The 24368-nt window shown below is 37.2% G+C and overlaps 1 protein-coding gene across 6 annotated transcripts in view; it reads right to left on the bottom strand.

The window, feature by feature from the left end:
- Positions 1–1428: 1428 nt before the first annotated feature.
- IL15 (interleukin 15) overlaps positions 1429–24368 on the bottom strand; it is a 94470-nt gene continuing 71530 nt past the window's right edge. For all 6 annotated transcript variants that reach the window (XM_023557158.2, XM_010597224.3, XM_023557159.2 and 3 more), the window contains 6 exons: positions 24029–24127; positions 22936–23033; positions 21354–21438; positions 15402–15446; positions 13164–13301; positions 1429–10430 (listed from right to left, as the gene is read on the bottom strand). In XM_023557158.2, the coding sequence (XP_023412926.1) occupies positions 10320–10430; positions 13164–13301; positions 15402–15446; positions 21354–21438; positions 22936–23033; positions 24029–24040 (489 nt within the window). In that variant the 5' untranslated portion in view covers positions 24041–24127 and the 3' untranslated portion in view covers positions 1429–10319. The remainder of the gene's footprint in view (positions 10431–13163; positions 13302–15401; positions 15447–21353; positions 21439–22935; positions 23034–24028; positions 24128–24368) is intronic.

Raw genomic sequence — 24368 nt, 5'->3', positions numbered from 1 at the left:
TCCTAACATGATGTTTGGATGAACTCCGGGATGTAATTTTAACCATGTTTTCAAGTTAGTCATAAAGCTGAATATTCCAAATTTTGTCTTATTATCTGCAAAATCTGTAACAAAAAGAAAACAAATCCTTTTTTGATTTTGAATAAACTATTCAAGATCTCAACCTTTTTTCACCATTTGGTAAAGATTTCTAAAACCATAAACTAATCAAGCGCTGACTACCTCCTTTCCCTCTTTTCCCCTTCTCTTTGAACTTCAGAGAAAGGCCTTCCTTTATTCTGAAGAGATTCACTTACCTCCTAACCAGATTAACTCTCAGGCCACCTGGAACCAATTTTGGACAATTTTTTTTTTTTTTTTTTTTCTGGTATGTCAGAATAGATTTAGTTGTCAGCCATGCACTCTTCCTTATTAAAATCTTGGTCTTGCCCAACTGTCCTAGTGTCTTGGTTTACCTTTACCTGGTCCTTGCTAGTGTTTCTCACTTTTCCATTATTTTTTAAAAATCTTTTTAGTTTTTAATCTTGGTAAAATTTACTCCCCCTCACTGCCAGTGCCGGTAGAAGAAAATTTCTTGTCAATGTAGTTTAATTGTGGTACTAGTTCTCCCCTTCAATTTCTTTATAAAATTCAGAATAATAATGAGCCATTTCTAGTTTCACAAAACACTACAAATAATTTTAAGTTCCTCTAATTTCATATTGGAAACCCTGGTGGTGTAGTGCTTAAGAGCTACTGCTGCTAACCAAAAGGTCACCAGTTCGAATCCACTAGGTGCTCCTTGGAAACCCTATGGGGCAGTTCTACTCTGTCCCATAGGGCTGTTGTGAGTAGAAATCTTAATGGCAATGGATTTCGTTTGCTTTTTGGTAACTTCATATAAGAACCCTAGTGGCATAGTGGCAACCTTGGTGGCATAGTAGTTAAGAGCTATGGCTGCTAACTAAGAGGTCAGCAGTTCAAATCCACCAGGAACTCCTTGGAAACCCTAAAGGTCAGCTCTACTTTGTCCTATAGGGTCATTGTGAGTTGGAATCGACTCCATGGCAATGCTTGCTTTTTTCGGTTTAGTGGCATAGTGGGTAAGAGCTTGGCTGCTAACCAAAAGGTCGGCTGCTCAAATCCATCAGCCACTCCTTGGAAACGCAATTCTACTTTGTCCTATAGGGTCTCTATGAGTCGAAATCGACTTGACAGCAATGGGGTGTTCATAACTTCATATAAAACAAAAAACAACTATTTAACTGACGTATCTGTTTAAAAGTTTAAACTTTGATCTTTTAATAACAATCTGATAAAATATTTTTGTAAATAATTGTACTGTAACTAATAAGTAAATTTTAATAAAACTGAAACAGCTGCAAAAATGATACAATTGAAACAACTACAAAATCATTGATGTATAACATTTTATTTTCTCCATTTTTCTTTAGATTTAAATCAAACAATTGACAATGTAAAAGCAGAATAAATCTCAGTGTTAAACATTATATTCATATTCAGTGAACTATCCCATGAATGAACTAAAATGTCAACTTACTAAAACAGAAATACCACACCTTGTAGTTTGCACTCTTTCTCACTGTTAGCTTTTTATTTAAACACAAATAAAAATTCCAAGTGGCCGGCAGAATGACAAAATTTAGGTAAGTAAAGGTTAGTCTACTTGTCTTCACAATTACTGTGAAATTATTGTTTATTTCAATCTGTTTAAATGTAAGACTATGCAACACAACTGTGCCCAAAAGCCAGTGTGAACAAGTTCAAACTCTTTAGAACTGCCTGAGTCCTTCCTCTAGGGTTGAAGGCAAACGGTGTGACTGAGCCCTCTAAATGAGATTCCATGTAAAATACAGTGTTTATTAAAGGGTACATAATATACATGTGGGAACCCTGGTGACATAGTGGTTAAGTGCTATAGCTGCTAACCAAAGTGTCGGCAGTCCAAATCTGCCAGGCGCTCCTTGGAAACTCTACGGGGCAGTTCCACTCTATCCTATAGGGTCGCTATGAGTCAGAATCGACTCGACGGCACTGGGTTTGGTTTGGTAATATACATGTGCTAATTTGAATATTACCTAGACATTATTAAAACTGTATCCTGAGCAATTGTCTAGAACTTAGACAAAAACATTTTTTTCCAGGAAAGAATATATTATCGGTAATATCATTTAGAATTGTTGATGCGTAGTGATCATAAAGGCAGACAGACTTTTCCTCAGATTTGTTATTGTCTTTAAATTCCTTGTACAGACAATGGCCTCTCTCAAAGCCTGAAGCTGGGGGCAGACGGCTGGCTCTGCCCAGCCCTTGTCACGTCACTGCTTATAAATATTCATTCTTCGAGCACATTTCACGTTTGTTGTTAGAAATAAAATAAAAAACACTAAGCCGTGAAATGAATCCCTAGGGACTAGTGGGCTCTGCTGAGAAGCAGTGTAACTTCATGAGAAAACAAGTTCTTTCCAACAGTTCTGATGCCCATTCAGACCTGCCTTGAGGTCATCACAGTGACGAAGAGTTATACTTTGTCTCACTTTTTCTGGCTTACAGTTTAGAAGGTCCCTCTGTGAGGCGAAATGGTTCCTCTTCTTTGCAAAGGAAAAATCCGTTCTACAATGGCAGTTTCACCTATCAAAAAGTCACTCAGCTGAAAAGCAGGAAATAGCATTATTATGGCTATTTAGGGTGAAGCCTGGGGAAAGCTGCTTTGCTGGTATCCAGATTCTGAACCTGTGAAGCACTGAAGAATGGGCCAAGCGACCAGCAAAGACAATAACCATTTCAAAGAGCATTTGGCCTTGTGTTTGCAATTTTGAATTGAGTGCCTTGTAGAAAGTAGGATATTTTTTATCACGCTGCAGTGTGGATAATAGGTCTGTAGCTTTCCCTCTTTAATAAACTCTGGGACACCAAGAGCTTACATTACATTGAAAAGAGTGGATTTCTTTTCAGAGGAGATGTTTAGAGCAATGCTCTTAATAATGCTGTGTATCACAGCTGCCTTTATTTATTCATAAATACAGCACAAACATCTTACTTGTCAAAAGGAGAGGATTTTCTTTCACTATAAAAAGGTAATGAATTCAGGCTGGATAAATTTAATGGCGCCTTTACCGTCTGGGCAAAGCAAACAACAGACCAGAATATAGTTGTGTGAAGAAAAAATAACCAAAATATGGAATAAAAATACATGCTTAAACTGTGTTTTGATCTTTTGAACAACAAATAATTTTCCACCCCAAGTATTATGTGCATGTTTTTTATGGGAAAGGGAATATAAGATGCAATAGGGCTTAGAAAAATGCACAGCTGAGCTTGGACAAAAACTCCAGGTGGTTTCTTTCTATTTTTCTGTTCTTTTCTTTTTTCTTTATGTATCAGTAACGTAAACAAAATGTTTCAGAGCCTCTGCTTCTGCTTTCTTCTATGCCATGAGGGACAGAAACTATTACTATGTAAAACAATGTAGATAAAAGCACTTTGTGAATTTAGAGAACCATACAGGTATAGGAGAATTATTATTATTATTACCCACAGCCGATTGTGTTCTTTGAGAGCAGAGCTCAAAAACATACTGGGGACTTCTACTTTATTGAATCAACTCAGCAAACTGAACTTGGCTGATGATCATGATCTTTAAAACCATTGAAAAGACAGTGCTTTTCATGCAGAATCATTGGTACGCTGATATTCTAGTCTCATCTTTAGGGTCTCAGCTGTCACTTATTTGGAAATGTTGTTTCTTTCTTATCCATTCCTTGAACATATCAGCATTTGTCCCTTCAAAGCCAATGACATCCCTGGGCAGCACAAAGAGTTAAGTGCTTACTACTGGCAGAAAGTTGGTGGCTTAAGCCCACCCAAAGGTACCTCAGAAGAAAGGCCTGGTGACCTCCTTCTGAAAGGTGACAGCTTGGAAAACCCTTTGGAGCAGTTCTACTCTACACACGTGGGGTTGCCATGAGTCAGAACCTGGAAACGAACAACAGCGACAAGGAGCTAATGACAGCCTAAACCCATGAATTCCTGATTGTGTGTAGTGCGATTGTGCTTTCAAGGCTTCTGGTGTCTCTACTCAGCAGCACCTGCTTTATTTTCTTTCCATTTCCCCTGTGGTGACTGTGCCCTGTCATTCAGTCAGCAGAGCACTCTCATCATGCCCTTCGTCCCTTCCTCTACACCAATTTTTTTGATGAAAATGATTGGCCTCCCTTACATCAAATGGTTCTCATTAAAAAGTGATTTAGAAAGTTATTCCTTTCTCAGGAAGCCTTCCCTTTGTTAAGATTTTGATGAAAGAGCGATTCTAACTGTCTTTCGAAGCCTGTGTTGGACTTCTCTCTTAACCCTTACAACTTTAGCCTTTCAGATGATATATACTATCAACATGCTTGTTGTTTTTGACAAGGAACAAATAATCACTTGCCTAAATTGGTCGTCACTGCACTGCAAGGAACTCATTAAATGACTGCAATGATAAGATCCCTGTGAGATGACATTATTTGTTGTTGCTGTTAGGTGCTGTCAAATTGGTTGTGGCTTGTAATGACCCTATATACAACAGAATGAAACACTGCCCGGTCCTGCATCATCCTCACAATCTTTGTTATGCTTGAGCCCATTGTTGCAGCCACTATGCCAATCCATCCATCTCATTGACGGACTTCTTCTCTTTCAGCTGACTCTCTACTTTACCAAGCATGATGTTCTTCTCTAGGGACTGGTCCTTCCTGATAACATGTACAAAGTATGAGAGACAAAGTGTCACCATTCTTGCTTCTAAGGAGCATTTTGGCTGTACTTCTTCCAAGACAGATTTGTTTTTTTTGTTTTTTTGGCAGTCGGTGGTTTATTCAATATTCTTTGCCAACACCACAATTCAGAGGCATCAATTCTTGTTTGGTCTTTCTTAATCATTTGGTCCAGTTTTCACATGCATACAAGGTAATTGAAAACTCCATGGTTTGGGTCAGGCGCACTTTAGTCCTCAAAGTGACCTTTGTTCTTTAACACTTTAAAGAGGTCTTTTGCAGCAGATTTGCTCAATGCAATGCGTTATTTGATTTCTTGACTGATGCTTCCATGGGCCTTGATTGTGGATCCAAGTAAAATGAAATCCTTGACAACTTCAACCTTTTCTCTGTTTATCATGATATTGTTTATTGGTCCAGTTGTAAGGATTTTTTGTTTTCTTTATGTTGAAGTGTAATCAATACTGAAGGCTGTGATCTTTGATCTCCATCAGTAAGTGCTTCAGCTCCTCTTCACTTGTGTACTTTTAATGCATGTCTAATAAAAATGTCATTTCTTTTAGGGTATAAAGCAAAATCTTTGCCAGAGCTTGTGAGGTCAGTTGATGCCTACCTTACTAGCTTCCTCTTTCAGTCCCTTTGCTCCAGCCTAGCCATACTGGTCTTCCTTCTGCTCTTTGAACACATCATTATCCTCCCTATCTGAAGATTTTGGTAGACTGTTTCTCTATTTGAGACTCCTCACTTCTTCCCAGATGATCCCTAATCATAATTCATAGATGAGCTCAAATATCACTTGCTCAAAGAAGCATTATCTGACACCCATTGAATGAATCTACTCCCTCCGTATGTAGTCTCTTGGGGGTCTGTATTTCTCATTCATAGAACTGATACTAAACTGAATAAGAACTTGATTTTTTTTTTTTTTTTGGGTAATATGACTACCTTGTTATAATGTAAACTCTCTGAATTCTGAGGCTATAGCTTTCTTATTCACAGCTGTAGTCATGGCACCCAGCATAATGTTTATACCCAGTAGGTAGGCTTTCAATAAATACCATTATGATATGGCTGAAGGACTGTTAATGAAAGAAAACAGCAATGATGATGACGGTGAAGGCAAACAACCTGTAGAGTAAAAATGATTTCTTTCATGCTAATATTATGAAAGTCTTGACAGAGCTTATAAAAATTAAATACACAATTTTCAATTTTGCTTCCAGGTAACAATTTCCTCTCCAATTCCTCTAAAATTTAACTTATTTTAAAATCCAAGACTGAAAAAATAAGATACAGAACAAAATCAAGACTCTTTATTGATGATTTATAAATCTTTCTTGTACGTGCCATCAGTTAGATTATACAATTACAGGGCTTTTCTACAAGGTTGAGGTTTACCGGGCATAATAAATTCCTCAGTGAGAACACAATTAAGTCATCAGACATATTCAGAACCATTGAGCCAAATCTTTATGGTAGTTGAATTTCCTCTGGGCAAATATTTACATGTAACCTGCATATGTTAACCGTGACTCACATATGACTGTATATGAGCTTACGCTAAACTTGATATAGCAGATATATGAATGTATCATATATAACAGATGAAGAAGCAATAATGCATTCTTAAGTATTTGTGTGTGGGGGGGGAGGAATGGAAACTCAAAAGACTAGATAAGAAACTTAGGGGACTGTGTTTATGTTAATGAGGGAGAAACAACTAAGAAAAAGAGGGTGAGAATGGTTGTGTAACTCAAAGAATGTAATTAATGTCACTAAATTGTACATGTAGAACTGTTGAATTTGTGTATGTTTTGCTGTGTACACTTTCAACAACAACAAAATAATTTAAAAAAAAAGTACAAACATCAAAAATTAAATTCAGATTGGTTTACATGATTACTTTGTTTCTCAAGGTAACTAAAGGTGTTTTAAGAACAAGTTGCAGATCTATGCCTTAAGTTTCCTAAGATCAACCGAAGTTATCCATATTAAGTAACTAATGGGGGATGAAGTCAAAATTTCAAGCACTGCAAAATTCCAAAGGTTAAGTTCACTGGTTTGCTTATATAACCAAAATGGGTTATTGAGCACTATCAGATATGATTGGTGATGTGATTGGCATGACAATTTTCATTCACCCTACCAATAGTACCTGGAAAGGGAGCTAACCCTTGTCTAAGGACTGGACTGGAAATTTCTGATTAAAAGTGGTCCAATTTTCATGAAAAAAAGGAAAACATAAAAAAATAAGACAAAAAGACAAATTAAAAAAAAATTTCCATTGCAATGGAAATTTTTAAATAGTTGCCACAATCCTGAAATTTTGAAATGTGCTGCCAAATAGTGCAAAGTATGGACTGAGATTAGGAAACAACCCGAGAGCCAATATATGACTCCTTTAAAGTCAACTAGGATATAAATTTGTCCTAAATGATCTTGAAGAAATGTATAAGCATACTTTGACTACAGGACTGAGATATATGAGCATGGATGGAGAACACTGGGTGGTAAAATAATGTTTCAACAGAGAAACACTTCGTACTGGAGAATGCAGTGGGAACTTAAAAGAGAAATAGCATTCTTAGGTGATCACTATTCCTACTCCATAGTATATCAGCGAAGACCCCCAGAGTGAATCAGGGTGAAAGAGAACAGAGAGCAATTGCCAGGCTGCAATGCTGCTTGTGATTTAAATGTTTTGTCACTGAGTCAACTTATCTTGGGAAGACTGACAAGTGAAGAGAGATACCATTCCAGGGAAAAGGAAAGGCTGAATCTGGTAAAATGGCTTTCAAGATAGCAAACCCGTGAATAGACTTTTACAGCTTTGCTGTCACTGCCCCTCTTTCATTGCCCTGCTGGAGGAAAGGAGCGGTGAAGGTGGATACCGCAAGACAATGTAGGCAAAGAACACAGAAAAAGTTGTGAAAATTGTTCTCCACAAAGGCAAAGAAAGGCAACCTAAACTCTTGATTAAAAGAGGATTAAAACAGTCAATTATTGAAAAAGAAAGATACAGGACAAGAGAAGAGATATAAGACAGTTAGCTGGAAGAAAATAAAAGGGAAGAGAAAAAGCTCTATCAAAATCTGCCAACAATAGAATAGTCATGGCTGAAATACAGCAGACTGGCTCAAGAAAATAAAACCAGAAGAAATGTAAAAGAATAATGATATAAAATGATTACAGACAAGATGATGGATATGAAGACAAAAAGGACACTCAAGAAATGCATACATTGTATTCCTAAACTAGTAACAATTGTATAACACAAACAAAGAGGAAGACCCTCAACGAGATGGGTTGATACAGTGGCTGCAACAATGGGCTCAAACATAGTAACAACTCTGAGGATGCTGCAGGTCCAGGCAGAGCTTTGTTCTGTTGTACCTAGGGTCACTATAGGTAGGAACCAACTTGATAGCACCTAACAACAACAATATTATTATTATTATTAGTTGCTACTACTACTCTTATTATTGAATGCATACTATGTGTTAGAAATTCTAAGCACTTTGCATGAATTAACTTACTTAAATATCATAGCACTATTCTGACCTAGACATCATTATCATTCACTTTTTATATTTGAAAAGGTAATGCTATAGGGACAGACCCGAGAGCAGAGGGATAAGATGTATTACAAACAGACCTGAGAAGAAGGAAACGAGGCTATGTCTCAGATGGGCAGACTATGAAAGCTTTAATTTCTTGGTTTTTCTGACTTTGGATTATGGGAAAAGTGATATTTAGTAAAGCGTTTTAAATCTCTCCATCCTCACCTCTCTCTAATTCCCTTTTGTTACTCTGAGCCTGCAGTAAGTTCTAATACAAATATAGAGCCTGGTGAGGGCAGGGTTGTGGAGACTGAAGTGTAAGATGGTGCAGGAAAGTGCAGCCAGTTCCCATTAGCCCTTGGTGGGAGCTCATGAGAATGGATATGCATCCTACCAAGAGGCCTGACTAGGAGCACCAGGCAGCGACCACCCATGAAATAAGCAGTGACCACAGTAGAGTTGAAAGTGGCAGCAGATACTAAGTAGGAACTGCCAGATGAAACATGGAGAAGACCTATAAGACAAATACCCAATTTTTCATGTATACTGTACCTTTGGGTGGGCTGGGTGGGAGATAGGTCAAAGCTTACTACTACTAAGACTGAAGCATCGCATTGGTTCTACTATCCTTAAAATTTACTCTTAATTTTGTTGCATTCATGAATCGTTTACATCACAGTCATAATGTTTATTACCAAACAAAGAGATATATTGAGAAAAACCCCTTGCTACATCCAATTCTGAGATAGACCAGGTTAATACACACTCAAAGCTCTGATATTTCTGTAGGTATGGCGTTAAAACAAATTCATAATGAGACAAGAGTTTCATTTTATTTATCATTCCATTACAAAAGAACTCACTAATTTTAGACAGTGAATTGTGATGAAACATTATAAACAATTATTTTCTATCAGATAATAGTGAGTTCAACAAATCAGCAGTTTATTCTATACACATGGCAAAAATAATGTAAAAATAAAATACTGTAATTGGGAAGGCACAAAGTATAAACACCATCATAACTGTTCATTTTCTGTACACAATTGAACCTGTGAATGCTGATGTTGTCATCACCACCCAAAATCTACTGATTCACATTATGTGCCAGGTACTTAAAATTTGAGTATTTCCTTCATAACAGGTGCTTTATATATATATATATATATATATATCTCAATAACTAGATTATGGATTAAAGGACAGTGCTCCGACATAGTCTTCCTTTTCTCATTGGTAGTCAACACTTCTTCTAGTGTTACAGCTAATGGAGAAGTAAAAGTGGGCTGGTGGTCAGTGGTTAGAGACTTGCAGGATCATAACAACATAGCTGTTTGCACCCAACATTGATAACCAGTTGTCGTTAAATAATTCTCAAATATTTCGATTCTCACTCCTCAATAAATGTCTCCTATTTCCTTATAAGAGGTAAGATATCAGTGCACTTCCAAATGTTAAAATATGTTACAGAATTCTATTCAACATTTTATATTATACTACAGATATGTACACTTTCAATAATAAATTAAAAATAAAAAAGCAAAATAAGTCTGAGGACAGTTTATAGTTACTTTGTTACTCAATGGAGTCCCTGGGTAGTGCAAATGGTTCATGAGCTTGGCTGTTAACCAAAAGGTTGGAGTTTTCAGTCCACCCAGAGGTGCCTTGGAAGAAAAGCTTGAGAGGATCTACTTCCAGGAAGAAAAAAAGAAAAAAAAAAAATCACCCATTGAAAACTCTGTGGAGAAAGCTGTAGTCTGAGTCTGACACACATGGGGTCATCATGAGTCAGAATTGACTGGACGGCCACTAGGTTTTTACTATGTTATTCAATGATATTTTTCTGTCTTCTTTTCTAAGAGTTCATCTGATCCAAGATCCTGATTACCTTCTTGGTAGAAAAACTTGTTTTGGCAGCACATTTGAAATGCAGAGTGTTTTGTTGCCTCTAGGCTGCGGGAAGATGTTTCTTAATAACAGAAATGCTGAAGATGACCAACGGCAATCAAGGAGAGTTGATGAACATTTGTACAATATGAAAAAAACTTCGTAAAAACTCTTTAATATTCTTTTCCTCCAGTTCCTCACATTCTTTGCATCCATATTCTATTATATTCTGCCAAATAAAAAGAAAGGGTTAAATTAGGTAGTCTAATTTAGTTCTTTCCTGGGAATATCACATCATCTGAACTGTATGGTGAGGGCTTGAGACATGAAAACTGGCAAATTGACATCGTATGAGGAAGAACAATGGGAAAAGAGAGCTGAGGGATTCAATGTGGGCTTATTTTTCCCATCAGGGATTAAGAATATTGATTAAAAAAAAATACTAAACAAGCCATGTTTATTGAACCACCAACTTCCTACTTAGAGCCCTTGAATGATGTCCCATCATCTACCCTTGGGATAAGTCCATGCCTCCCTGCGTGGCACACAGGTCCTGCATGAGCTGTTTCTTACCCATCTCTTCCACCTTTTCCTACTGCCTTAAACATTTAAGGCCTGGGAACTCTGAGCTCATGCCTTTCCTTTCCACCACATGTCATGCTATTCCATGCCTCCCTGCTTTGCTTCCTATTCTAGCTACTACTCCTCACACCTAAGATTACTTAGCTGCTGTCTCCTTTAGGAAGGCTTCTCTGAACCCCTGAGACCCCAGGTCTGTCTCTGCATTCTCAGAGTCCCTTAATTAGACTTCTATCACAGCACTTCATATATTAAATTAATATTATGGGTTTGTATGCTTTTTATACCACTATTGTCTAAGCTTTCCCAGGAGGGCAAGGACATATATTTTTGTTTCCTCAGCATTTAGCATAGTGCCTGGCACATAGCAATCAACCAATCATTATTGGTTAAATTGAATTATTCAGGTGGATACCACACATTGTTGTAATTCAAACAGTTTCATGGATAACTAGAATATTCCAAATGTGGCAATCACAAATGAGCCTTCTTAGAGAAACCTAAACCATGAAAGCTGTACCAGTGAAAGTCAAAATTAGATTTTATGTTCATGAACATGTGGAATGCAGGTTCACCAATGTGTATCAAGCATTGACTCCATGTCAGGCCCTGCTATATTTCACACAATGCTGTCCTATTTGATATTCACTATAATCGTGTCAGATAGGGGGGCAGAGATGTTCAACGATTCATCTCATGTGACATAATCAATTGAAATTCTTCATACCCAGGTCTTTTGACTATGCGGTTCTGGCACCCATTCTACCACATACCCCATCCTATGTTCTGATAAGGGTGACTGAAAAGGAACTTGAAAGAGTTTATCATGGCTATGGTCATGAGCTATTTGCTGTGTGGCTGTCCTTCCATTGATAAGGTGGAGATACTAGAATGGATAACTAGAATACTCTAGTATTTTAAACATTAATGTATTTGTTTCATAAATGTACAGAGTATCTAGTAGATGCCAAGCACTGTTCTGAAGTTGGACTATAACACTGGAAACAAACAAAACAAACAAGACAAAAACACCAGCCCTCTTGAAGCTGACATTCTAGCAGAGAGAACCAGAAAACATCTGTTAGGCAAGTAAAATGTGTAGTGTGTCAGATGGCAGGACATGCCACGGAAGCGTGAAGGCCTATGGTAAGGGGACAGGGAATGCCTGCAATAGAGATGGAATTGTGACTGTAAATAGGTGACATAACTGAGAAGTGGTATTTAAGCAAATACCTTAAGCAGCCTGGCATTTTAAGAGAAAATTCAAGGTGTCCAGCCACACTGGCTTGGAGTTTTTGCATTTCACTTCCCTCTGCCTGAATATACTTCCCCAGGTATAAGCAAGCTCACTCCCTCGTGTGTCTGCCAAATGTCATCTTAATAGTTAAATCTTCTCTGACCATCCAGTATAAACTAGAAACCCAAGCCCCCAACCCACCTCATCTTTCTCAATTGGACTTAATAAAAAAACTTATACATTTGCATATAAAAACTGGTTTATTTATGGTTCCTCCCTCCTTAAGAGCAGATACCACGTGTGTTTTTTAATTACTATATCCTTACCATGGGGCCCCAAAGTATTGCTAAATTAACTAATTTTTACTATGCCTTCTTTATTTATAAAAGGTTGAGTTTACAGAGCCTCATGTTTCTTTGGCCATGTAAGCCATAAGCCTTTGTACTTAAGGCCTTTGCATATCTGAGCCCCCAGTCTACTAGGGGAGTCCTTAGTATTTGCTCTCCAGAACCCTCCACTGCTCATGTTTTTTGGCACGGAAGTGCTCAACTTATCAATACCTTTATCATTACTCTTTTATATCATTTATTCTTTCAAGAGATAAGAGTACAGACTCTAGAGTGAAACTGCTTGGGTATGAACCCCTGTTTTCCATGGCTAGCTGTATGATCTCGGGCCAGTTGCTCAAGCTCTCGGTGTCTTCATTTCTTTAACCCTCAAATAGACACAAGGATGCTGAGTTCACAAAGTCACTGTGAGCATTAAATGAATTATCAATTGAAAGATCAAAGAACAGTGTCTGACACTTAGTGATAAACCAGTTAATGTCAGTTTATAGTTAAATAATTATGCAATTACGTTAATGTCTATCCAGTCCACTTGACCATGAACGTTTTGAGGTCAGCAACCACGTGGTACCTGGCATTATTCAATAAATATTTGTTGAATGAAAAAAATTAAAAACAGTTTAGGATTGCATACCTGAGAGAGTTTCACTTGTAGGTGTCCCTCCATTGGAACTCAACTCCCTCTCCTCTCCTGGGCACCTCTTTAGAGTATCTGCTTATTTATTATACCCAGTTAATGACTCTCCCAATCAAGCCCAAAACATCAGATGTACCTCTGTATGACTATTGGATAACTCACCCCATTAGAAGGTAAACTGCTGTTTGCTAGGATGATAAGGTTTTCTACTGTTTCATCAATGGCCATATTCCTGGATTCATGTGAAATAACGCGTAACTCCAGGAGAAAGCACTTCATTGCTGTTACTTTGCAATTAGGCTAAAAACAGAGTTACAAAGAACCATTTTGAAAAACCTTATTTTCTGATTGTTCATTTTCACATGGATGTAGCTTTGATTTTTAAAGCCAATCCAAGTATTTTACAAAAAAAAAAAAAAAAAAATCCACAATACCTCTAAGAAGTTTCACATAGGAATCAGCTTGATTTCCCCCCCGCCCCCCCCACTTCTGACTTTGAAATCAAAGCCAAACAGAACACAATCAAGAAGCATAGTGATACTGTACAGAAAAAAGAACATAAAGTTGGAAAACCTGGAAGAAGCCACTTTTTTCACTGAGGACATTTATTTCTCCCTGTGTAAAAGGGTGACCACGTCGGCCCTAGCCTCTCAAAACATTGATATAGATGGTGTGTATGTAAGAATTTTTTACATCGGATTGTACCGTTAGCATTTTACAGAGTGGTGGCTGCTAACCATTCTACTCCTGCAAGATTAAAAGTTCTAGATGCAGAATTGATTCCAAGAAATTCATTAGAAAAACAAAAGCAGGAGTGCCATCTACTCACAGACTGGGGAGTTCAGGAAGGGACCGCTAAGGCACTACAGAAATATATTTCCCACACCAGTTACTTTAACAAAGATCTTCTAAGCTTAAAAGGAAAGAAACACTTGATGAACCTCTGGAAATTTGACCATGGCTTGTTTGACTCTGTGTTCTCAATACCTAGCAGAGTGCCTTGGAATTTGCAGGCACTTAATAAATGCTTACTGAACTGGTGAATAAAGTAAGGAAGACATCCACGTGCCAGGCACTGGCAATCACCCTCATCCCCATAGCAGCCGCATAGGATGCAAAGGGTAGATGCTGCCATCATGCTTGTGGTAGTGAAACTGAGGTTCAGAACTGTTCAGTGACTTAGGAGGTACCACAGCCAGGAAGTGGTTGAGTCAGTGTTTATATTTCAATCTCAGGTTCTTTCTACAACCCAAGAGTTGCAAGGTAACTTTCTTTCAAAAAGCAATCCCAGAATGCTGACTGTTGGTAGTTAATTGACAGCTTTCTACTTTCAGAAAATGCAAAGAAAAATGGGAAAGATGCTGAAGACAGAGGAGGAAGGTAATCTTTAGACACAGCAGCACTATTTAGGTAGTTAATCAGTATTTTTTTTTTTTTTTCCATTTTCCCGCTATGGCTTCCAATGCTTAGGAAGTCTCGGTAGGGGCAATACCTTATATTTCAGAGTTCTAATGGACGAATGACAAAATAACTATTCTCACTGTTCAGAACACATACAACATAGGGTTTGTTTTCCATAAGGTAAGGAAGATGGGGACTTATTTCTTGGTTTTTAGTTACCAATCCATAGGGAAAGGATTAGCAACATGACTGAAATCATACAAGCCTTAGGCGATGTCAGTGGATTCATGCAGCAAGTTTAAGATCGCTTTTGAATTCTGATCGATTTTAGGGGTTATGATTATTACTTTTCTCACACGAAAAGTAACTGGTCAGAATTCTCTTTGACCAATGTAGAGATACATGAAGAATGTAGAACGTGGACATATTTAAGCAATTTGTAGAAAATATGATTTGAGATGGTAATACAATCCAAAACCCAAACCCACTGCTGTTGAGTCAGTTTCAACTCATAGCGTCCCTATAGGTCAGAGTAGAACTGCCCCATAGAGTTTCCAAGGAGTGCTTTGTGGGTTCAAACTGCCGATCTTTTGGTTAGCAGCTGTAGCTTTTAACCACTACACCACCAAGGTTTCCAGTAATATACTACAACACTGCAAATGAGTGATATGTTGGATACTTTGAATCAATTACCTGGTTCTTGCATCTAACTGCATCATGATCTAATGGCATCACAAAAACATTAAGTACATATTATGTTTGACATTGATAGAAAAGGCTTTTTTATATTTTTATTTTGGGCTATCACCAAAGTAGCTTTTTGTCCTCAAGTTCCACCACATGAACAATTACTTATCAAATTAATTGATCACGTGTGGTAGAAGCACACCCAAGTAGATTTAAAGACTGTACCTATTTCAGTTAAGTTGTGAAAATAGTTTCTAGACTTTTTAAAGCTAGAAAATACAGCAATTTTGAAAAAAATTAAACTACACTTACGTGAGCATCACTTTCAGTATATAAAGTGGCATCAACATGCATAACCTAAAAGAGAGCAAAATTAGGTAATATAAAAAATTATGCCCTACTTTTAGGTATAATGAAAACAACTTACTGGACATATTCAATTAAATTTGTTAATTATAGTTTTAATTTTGAGATGATTTTTGATTCGTATGGAATTGTAAGAGAAAATACAGAGGCATTCTGTGTATTCTTTACACGTTTCCTCCAATGGTACCATCATGCCTAACCATAAAAAAAATTACAACTATGAAATTGACACAATCCACCCACCTTATTGAATTTCATCAGATTTACACACACTAATGGGTGAGCGTTTGTGTGTATGTGTTGTTGTTTCTAGGTGCTCTCCAGTTGGTTTCAACACAAAGAGACCCTATGTACGACAGAGTGAAACACTGCCTGGTCCTGAACCATCCTCATAATCGCTGTCATGCTTAAGCCCATTGTTGCAGCCACTGTGTCAATCCATTCCAGTGAGGGTCTTCTTCTTTTCTGTTGACCTTCTACTTTACCAAGAATGATGTCCTTCTCCAGGGACTGGTCCCTCCTGATAACATGTCTGAAGTACACGAGACGAAGTCTCATCATTCTTGCTTCTAAGCAGCATTCTGGCTGTACTTCTTCCAAGACAGATTTATTCAATTGCTCATATGCAAGCTCAAGTTGAAGCTGAAGAAAATTAAAAGAGGTCTGTGAAAGCCACAGTATATTCCACCTGAATTTAGAGACCATCTGAAGAATAGATTTGATGCATTGACTAAAACCAGACAAGTTGTGGGATAACATCAAAGACACCACCCATGAAGAAAGCAAAAGGTCATCAAAACAACAGGAAAGAAAGAAAAGATCAAAATAAATGTCAAAAGAGACTCTGAAACTTGCCCTTGAATGTAGAGTAGCTAAAATGACTGGAAGAAATGATGAAGTAAAAGAGGTAAACAGAAGATTTTAAAGGGCGGATGGAGAAGACAAAGTAAAGTATTATAATGAAATATGCAAAGACATGGAGTTAGAAAACCAAAAGGTAGTATTTCTCAAGTTGAAAGAACTGAAGAAAAAAATAAAGGCCCTAGTTGCAATACTAAAGGATTCTATGGGCAAAAAAATTGAATGATGCAGGACACATCAAAAGAATATGAAAGAAATACAGAGTCACTGTACCAAAAAGAACTGGTCGATGTTCAAACAATTCAGGAGGTAGCACATGATCAAGAACCAATGGTTTGAAGGAAGAAGTCCAAGTTGCAATGGAGGCATTAGCAAAAAACAAGACTCCAGAAACTAATGGAATATAAATTGAGATGTTTCAACAAACGAATGCAATGCTGGAAGTGCTCACTCATCTATGCCAAGAAATTTGGAAGAACTGACCAATGGCTGGAAGAGATCCATATTTGTGCAAATTCCAAAGTAAGGTAATCCAACAGAATGAGGAGATTATCGAGCAATGTCATTAATATCACATGCAGGTAAAAGTTTGCTGTAGATAATTCTAAACGATTGCAGCAATATATTGATTAGAACTGCCAAAAATTCAAGCCAGACTCAGAAGAGGACTTGGAACAAGGGATACCATTGCTGATGTCCTATAAATCTTGGCTGAAAGCAGAGAATACCAGAAAGATGTTTCTTAGTTATCTAGTGCTGCTATAACAGAAACACCACAAGTGGATGGATTTAACAAAGAGAAATTTATTCTTTCACAGTCTAGGGGGCTAGAAGTCCAAATTCAGGGTGCCAGCTCCAGTGGAAGGCTTTCTTTCTCTGTCAACTCTGGAGGAAGGTCCACGTCATCAATCTTACCTGGTCGAGGAGCTTCTCAGCACAGAGACCCAGGGTCCTAAGGACACGTTATTTCCTGGCTTTTGTTTCTTGGTGGTATGAGGTCCCCAGATCTCTTTGTTTGCTTCTTTCTTTTATATCTCAAAAGACATTGACTTAAGACACAATCTAATCTTATAGATTGAGCCCTGCCTCGTTAACATAACTGCCACTGATTCCACTTCATTAACATCATATAGGTAGAAGTTATACCACATAGGAAAATCACATCAGATGACAAAATGGTGGACAATCGCACAATACTGGGAATCATGGACTAGCCAAGTTCACACACACTTTTGAGGAAGACACAATTCAATCCATAACAGATGTTTACATCTGTTTTACTGACTATGCAAAAGCATTTGACTGGGTGGATCACAACAAATTATGTATAACATTGTAAAGAATGGAAATTCCAGAACACTTAATTTTTCTCATGCAAAGCCTGTACATAAACCAAGAGGCAGTCTTTGAACAGAACAAGGTGATACTGCGTGGTTTCAAATCAGGAAAGGTAGGCATTAGGGCTGTACCTTTTCGCCATACTTATTCAATCTGTATGTTGAGCAAATGTCATGGATTGAATTATATCCCCCCAAAAATGTGTGTGTTAGCTTTGTTAGGCCATGATTCCCAGTACTCTGTGTTGTCCTCCATTTTGTGATTACAATTTTTTGTTAAGAGGATTAGGGTGGGATTGTAACACCACCCTTACTCAGGTCACCTCCCTAATCCAGTGTAAAGGGAGTTTCCCTGGGGTGTGGCCTGCACCACCTTTTATCTCTCAAGAGATAAAAGGAAAGAGAAGCAAGCAGAGAGTTGGGGGCCTCATACCACCAAGAAAGAAACACCAGGAGCAGAGTGTGTCCTTTAGACCTGGGGTCCCTGCATGAAGAAACTCCTTGTCTGGGAGAACATTGATGAGAAGGCCAACAGAAAAAGAAAGCCTTCCCCTGCACCCGACACCCTGAATTTGGACTTGTAACCTACTGGACCATGAAAAAATAAATTTCTCTTTGTTAAAGCCATCCACTTGTGGTATTGCTGTTATAGCAGCACTAGGTAACTAAGACAGCAAATAATCTGAGAAGCTGGACTATATGAAGAAGAATGGGGCATCAGGATTGGAGGAAGACTCATTAACGACGTGCATTATGCAGATGACAACCTTGCTGAAAGTGAAGAGGACTTGAAGCACTTACTGATGAAGATCAAAGACCAAGGCCTTCACTATGGATTATACCTCAAAATAAAGAAAACAAAAATCCTCACAAGTGGATCAATAAGCAACATCATAATAAACAGAGAAAATACCGAAGTTCTCAAGGGTTTCATTTTACTTGGATCCACAACCAAAGCCCATGGAAGCAGCAATCAAGAAATTAAAATGACCCATTGCATTGAGCAAATCTGCTGCAAAAGACCTCTTTAAAGTATTAAAATGCAAAGATGTCACCTTGAGGACTAAAGTGCTCCTGACTCTATCCATGGTATTTTCAATCACCTTATATGCATGCAAAAGCTAGACAATGAAAGACGAAGACTGAAGAAGAATTCATGCCTTTGAATTATGGTGCTGGAAAAGAATATTGAATATACCATAGGCTGCCCTAAGAAAAAACAATTCTGTCTTAGAAGTACAGCCAGAATGTTCTTAGAAGTGAGGATGAAGAGACTTCATCTCATGTACTTTAGACATGTTATCAGGAGGGACCAGTCCCTGGAGAAGGACATTATGCTTGGTAAAGTTGAAGGTCTACAAAAAAAGGAAGGTCCTTAAGGAGATGGATTGATACAGTGGCTACAACTATGGGCTCAAAGAGCAATGGCTGTGAGGATGAAGCAGGACCAGGCGGTGTTTCATTCTGTTGTACATAGGGTCACTATGAGTCAGATTGGACTTGGTGGCATCTAACGACTACCTTCCAAATTCCTATTTCATTGTATTTGAAGTGTGTTTCCTGTAGACAGCATATATTTCAGTTGTGTTATGTTATGTGCTCTGATAATCTGTCTTTTATGTGGTGCATTTAGACCATTTATTTATAATGCCATTACTAATATATTTTTTTAATATTTTAGGGCTTAAATAAGCTATTTAAATTTTTTCCCCATTTCTCATTCCTATCTTTCTCTTTTCTTGCCTTCCTATGGATTACTTGAACTTTTTTTTTTTAAGTTTCTTCTTCATTTATTCATAGTATCTTTGAGTATACTGCTTTGTATCATTTTCTTAGTGGTTACATTAAAATTCAAAACCCACTGCCATCGAGTGAATTCTGACTCATAGTGAACTTGATAGGATATAGTATAACTGCCTGTAGAGTTTCCAAGGAGCAGCTGGTGGACTCAAACTGCCGAACTTTTGGTTAGCAGCTGTAACATAGGTACCTAAGTTATCATAGTCCACTGGTGTCAACATTTTACCAGTGCAAGTGAAGTGAGGAGAGTTTTCCTCTCTTTACATCTTCTATTCATCATATAATTGTCTTGAGTATTTCCTCTTCACACACTGAGAAACCACTGTTATAATTTTAGCTTCAATTATCAAACATAATTTAGAAAACTCAGGAAAAGAATGAAAGTTCATTATATTTACTCATATTTTTACTCTTTCCATTGTTACTTCTGCCTTAGTGATGTTCCAAGGTTTCTTCTTTCATCATTTCTTTTCCATTTAGAGAAATTCCTTTAAGACATAATTGTTGTCACTGGCAAGAAATTCTCTTATTTTTCCATCACCTGAGAATGGCTTGATCGCCTCTTCATCACTAAAGGATAATTTATCTGGAAATAGAATTTTGGATTGACAGTCAGTTTCTTCCATCCCTTGAAAAATGTGCCACTTCCTTCTGGCCTGCATGATTTCTGATGAGAAAATTGTCGTCATTCAAATCGTTTCCCCTATAAGTAAGGTATCACTTCTCTTGTGCTGCCTTCAAGATTTTTTTCTTTGTCTTTAGTTTTCTGGAGAGTAATTATGATGTGTTTTAGTATGGATTTCTTTGGGCTTTTTCCTCTTTGAGATTCACTCTTTTTCTTGAAGGGGTAGGTTTATGTCTTTCACTACATTTGGAGAATTTTCACTCATAATTCTCCACATGTTTTCAACCCCACTCTCTTTCTTCTTGCCTTATGGGACCCTGATGACACAAATATTAGATTTTTATTGTTGTTGTTATTGTCCCCAGATCCATAAGGTACCATTTTCCTGTTTTCTCTCTAGAGTTCTATCATCAAGTTCATTGTCTTTCACCCTGCTATAAAGCCTCTCCAATGAGTTTTGTATTTCTGTAATTGTATTTTTAGTTCTGTAATACTCATTTGTTTCCTTTTTATATCTTCTATTTCTTTGCTGAGGCTTTTAAATCTTGATAACTGCTTTTAAACCTTGTCAGATAATTCCAATACATGATTCATCTCTGTTTTGGGCTCTGCTGATATCTTTTCTTCTTCAAGCTGTCATTTTCCTGCTTCTTGGCATGATGAGTGATTTTCAATTGTATCCTCGGTATTGTGGCTATGTTAGGAGATTCTGGTGCTTTTTAAATCTTCTATTTTAGCATCTCTTAATCCCACTTAGATTTACCATGAAGATTCTGATCTACTTTGTGTTCTGTGATTCCAATGGCAGTTTAGCTTTCAGAATCTTTGTGGTGTTATTGTCTTATGTTTGGTTCTTCTGGTGTAGCCAAGTCATCCATTGCTCTCTGTTGGTGTTGCCCACAGCCAAGTCTCCAGCCTGCAGGACAGAGAGCACTTCCGAGCACTTCCCTGGGTCAGGCCATTTTGTTTGTGATGGAATTCTCCCTTCAGGTGTCACCAAGCCACCTTGTTTCTTTAGGTAGGTGAAGATAGTCTCTGGCCTGCAAAGACAGAGAGCTCTTTGCTGGGCTGGGCTACTTGTAGACTAAGTTTTAGAGAAAATTAGAATCTGAAAGCTGTCAACAAAAAGACTTCATTTAAGGCTTTACAAGGCTCATTAATTTCTTTAAAAATATTGTTTCAGGTGATATTTCATTAAGACTGACAACAAAACACAAGGAGAGGCCTATTCTATAGCAATTATACAAGATATTTTATGGAAGAATGGGTGCTTACTTGAGTAAGATTTTCAATTATTTCCAAATCTTTTATTACGTACTGCCAGTTAGCCTCTGTTTTAGGAAGACTTGCACTAAAGCACCTGAAAGCAAAACCAAAGATTAAAGCATTTTGATGTCTTGATGAACACTATAGGCAAAAAAGCAATCAAGATTTTTTATTCTGACCAGTGAAAAGATCACTGTTATCCCTGTCTGTGTGCCTTGTAGATGAATATGAACACCAAACGTAAAGTATAACCTTGATACGTTAGATTAACTAGAAGAAAGACAAATGTGGATTAGAGAAAAGCCTAATCAGAGGAATAATTTATAAATAACCTGGTGTATTTTATCACAATGAAATAGAAACAGTGCCTGATAATGTGGGAAATGCTCATTAATGTTTTTGAATGAGTTATTAGTTTTCTCCAAAGAGAGGCCCATGAGACTTTTAAATCAAATTAGTAAAATTTTTAAAATAAGCAATAATCACTTTCATGTAACGATTGTGACAAGAATTGTTCATTACAGTGGACTGAATATGTCCTTTGCATGCAGCTCAGGCTATCACTATGCTTGCCAGTCCTTTCTGCATAAACATCAGAGGCTTCACCCAGTCAAGGCTTAAGAATCATATACTTCCTCATTTTAGTACAATCTAAATTTAATATCTGAATGAAAGACACTTATACTGACCAAAACTGTGAAATAACTTTAGAGCTTCAGGAAAAATAGTCAATCTCTTATGGATCCTGTATAGCAGAATGATAGCCAACACTAATCTGTCTTAGGAGAAAGATTTACCTGCAGAAATCTATGGTTCCCCATACCATGAAGGTGTTAGTAGAGTAAAACTGAACTGGGAACCAGTCTATATACTACACAGTGGGTGCTTTTGGCCAATTGGGTGCATCTAAGAGAGAAGGAAAAAAGTGAATAGGCAGGGAAAAATATGAATTTTTTTAAGGAGGAAAAACAAAGAGTGTAAATAATAATAAAAAAAATGTTTTAAACAGAACTAGGACAGAGATTCAAAAGACAGGAATCATCAGTGCCAGGAATGGATAAACAAAGCAACACAGACAAGTTCTAAATACCTACTTTTTGCTTCTATGAAAAGAACGTGGTTATCAAATTAAGGGATGTACTTTAATGTTTAGTTACAAACCAAGGAGTCCAATTTACTTGGGGGATATAATGCTCATTTGGATTATTTCCAAAATATAGAAATGCTAAGTTAGGTGTTTACCAAATCTCCTTTCATTCTCCATACTCTTCCCACTCACCTCACACATACACCTGTTGCCGTCAAGTAGATTCCGCCTCATAGCGACCCTATAGGACAGAGTAGAACTGCCCCATAAAGTTTCCAAGGAGTGCCCGGTGTGTTCGTACTGCCAACCTTTTCATTAGTAGCCGTAGCTCTTAACCACTATGCCACCAAGGTTTCCCTCTGTCCACTATCATACCCCAAATACTGAGTACTCAAAGACTTAAGCAAACTGAATTAAATACACCAATAAAGTATAAAAGATATTTTAAAAGGACAGTGCTTATAGATATGAACATAATGATATTTATGTCTAAATTGAAATTACCCCAAAATGAAGACTTGAATGCCAGCCTCAGTTAAAAAATGACTGTTTAGAAGTAAACACAAATAGCACTGGATAGAGGTACTTCTCAAACACGGTTTCTGAAAAATATAATCAAAGAAAAAATGATTAAAATTTGTTCAGTTAAAAAGTGAGATGTTAAAACAACATTTTATTTCTAGGTCCAAAAGGTGTAAATTTATCATCATTTCAGAATTAATGAAACTAGAATTTATCTTTTGTGCTTTTCCCCCATCTCCACCTCTGTCCTCTGTGCAGAATTCTTTAATCAGCATTTCTCCAGTTGGATTTTAATGACAATAGTTTTAACAGAGTTTACGTATTTACTCATTTACATATATACGAAGGTCACCTCCTAATTTTTTCTATTATTCTTGACTTCCCCTGCACCCTTCTCTCCTTTTTAATTGGTTGACATATTTTATACAGCACAGATTAAAAACATGCAATACTAATGTAGGTTTATTATTACTATATTAATTTCATGTAACTATATGCAAATCCATTATATATTAATATAATTTGAAGAAAAGCTGGACTGAAATGAAACCAACTAAAGATACTATATGCCATCCTGAGAACAACCACTATGTAATCATTGTTTTGATGATTTAGGAAAAGTCTTATCTTAGAACTTCTCAGAGATTTATTATTTTTGCCCACCTCCTTCATGCTGTCAAAGCCTTCACAGGCCCATGTACAGTTTCAGAGAGCAGCGCTGACTACCACCGTAACCACTAACAGTCTATACTTCATTTAGTCTACCCTGAGGGAAGAATAATAGACAGAACTTGTCCTAACAGAATACAAAATTGCCTGAATAGATAGACATTTAAAGAACAAAATAGAGTAGAATATAAAATATTTAAAATGATGTGAAAAGTATAGCAAGGTTGTTAAGAGAGTTAAAAATCTATTTTATTTATTTTCAAAATAAGCACAATCCATGCATGGAGAGATATCTGTGACTCCCAAGATCTTTAGAGAATAATTATAAAATTTATTATGAAGTATCTGAGATTCAAGTGATCTTTAAAGAAAAGTCCATATACTATCTTCATCTAGTTTTTCTCACCAAAATTCTCATTACTCAATGCCACGGTGAATCTGTAAGTGTTGAAGAAGAGCTGGCTATGACAATGGGTTTCCAGCAGCCATCCATCCAGAATACCTCCTGCAATACAATGCAGAGTAAAAAATGATCCGTTAAAAACAGAAGTGAACTACTAGGGCAAAAGAAAAGGAAGGGTATTAATATTTATTGAGCACTTATTTATTTTTTTGATGAGCTCTGTTGCAGTCATTTAATATATGTATCATATTTAATCCTCACAACAAACCTGTGGGGAAGAATTAGCAGCACCTGGGCAGGCTGACCAGTCCCACATCAAGTACGTGATAACCAGGATTTGAAA

Source organism: Loxodonta africana, chromosome 13 (assembly GCF_030014295.1).
Source record: "Loxodonta africana isolate mLoxAfr1 chromosome 13, mLoxAfr1.hap2, whole genome shotgun sequence".
In the NCBI taxonomy this organism is placed as follows: Eukaryota; Metazoa; Chordata; class Mammalia; order Proboscidea; family Elephantidae; genus Loxodonta; species Loxodonta africana.
This window is presented reverse-complemented; position numbering and strand designations above follow the sequence as displayed.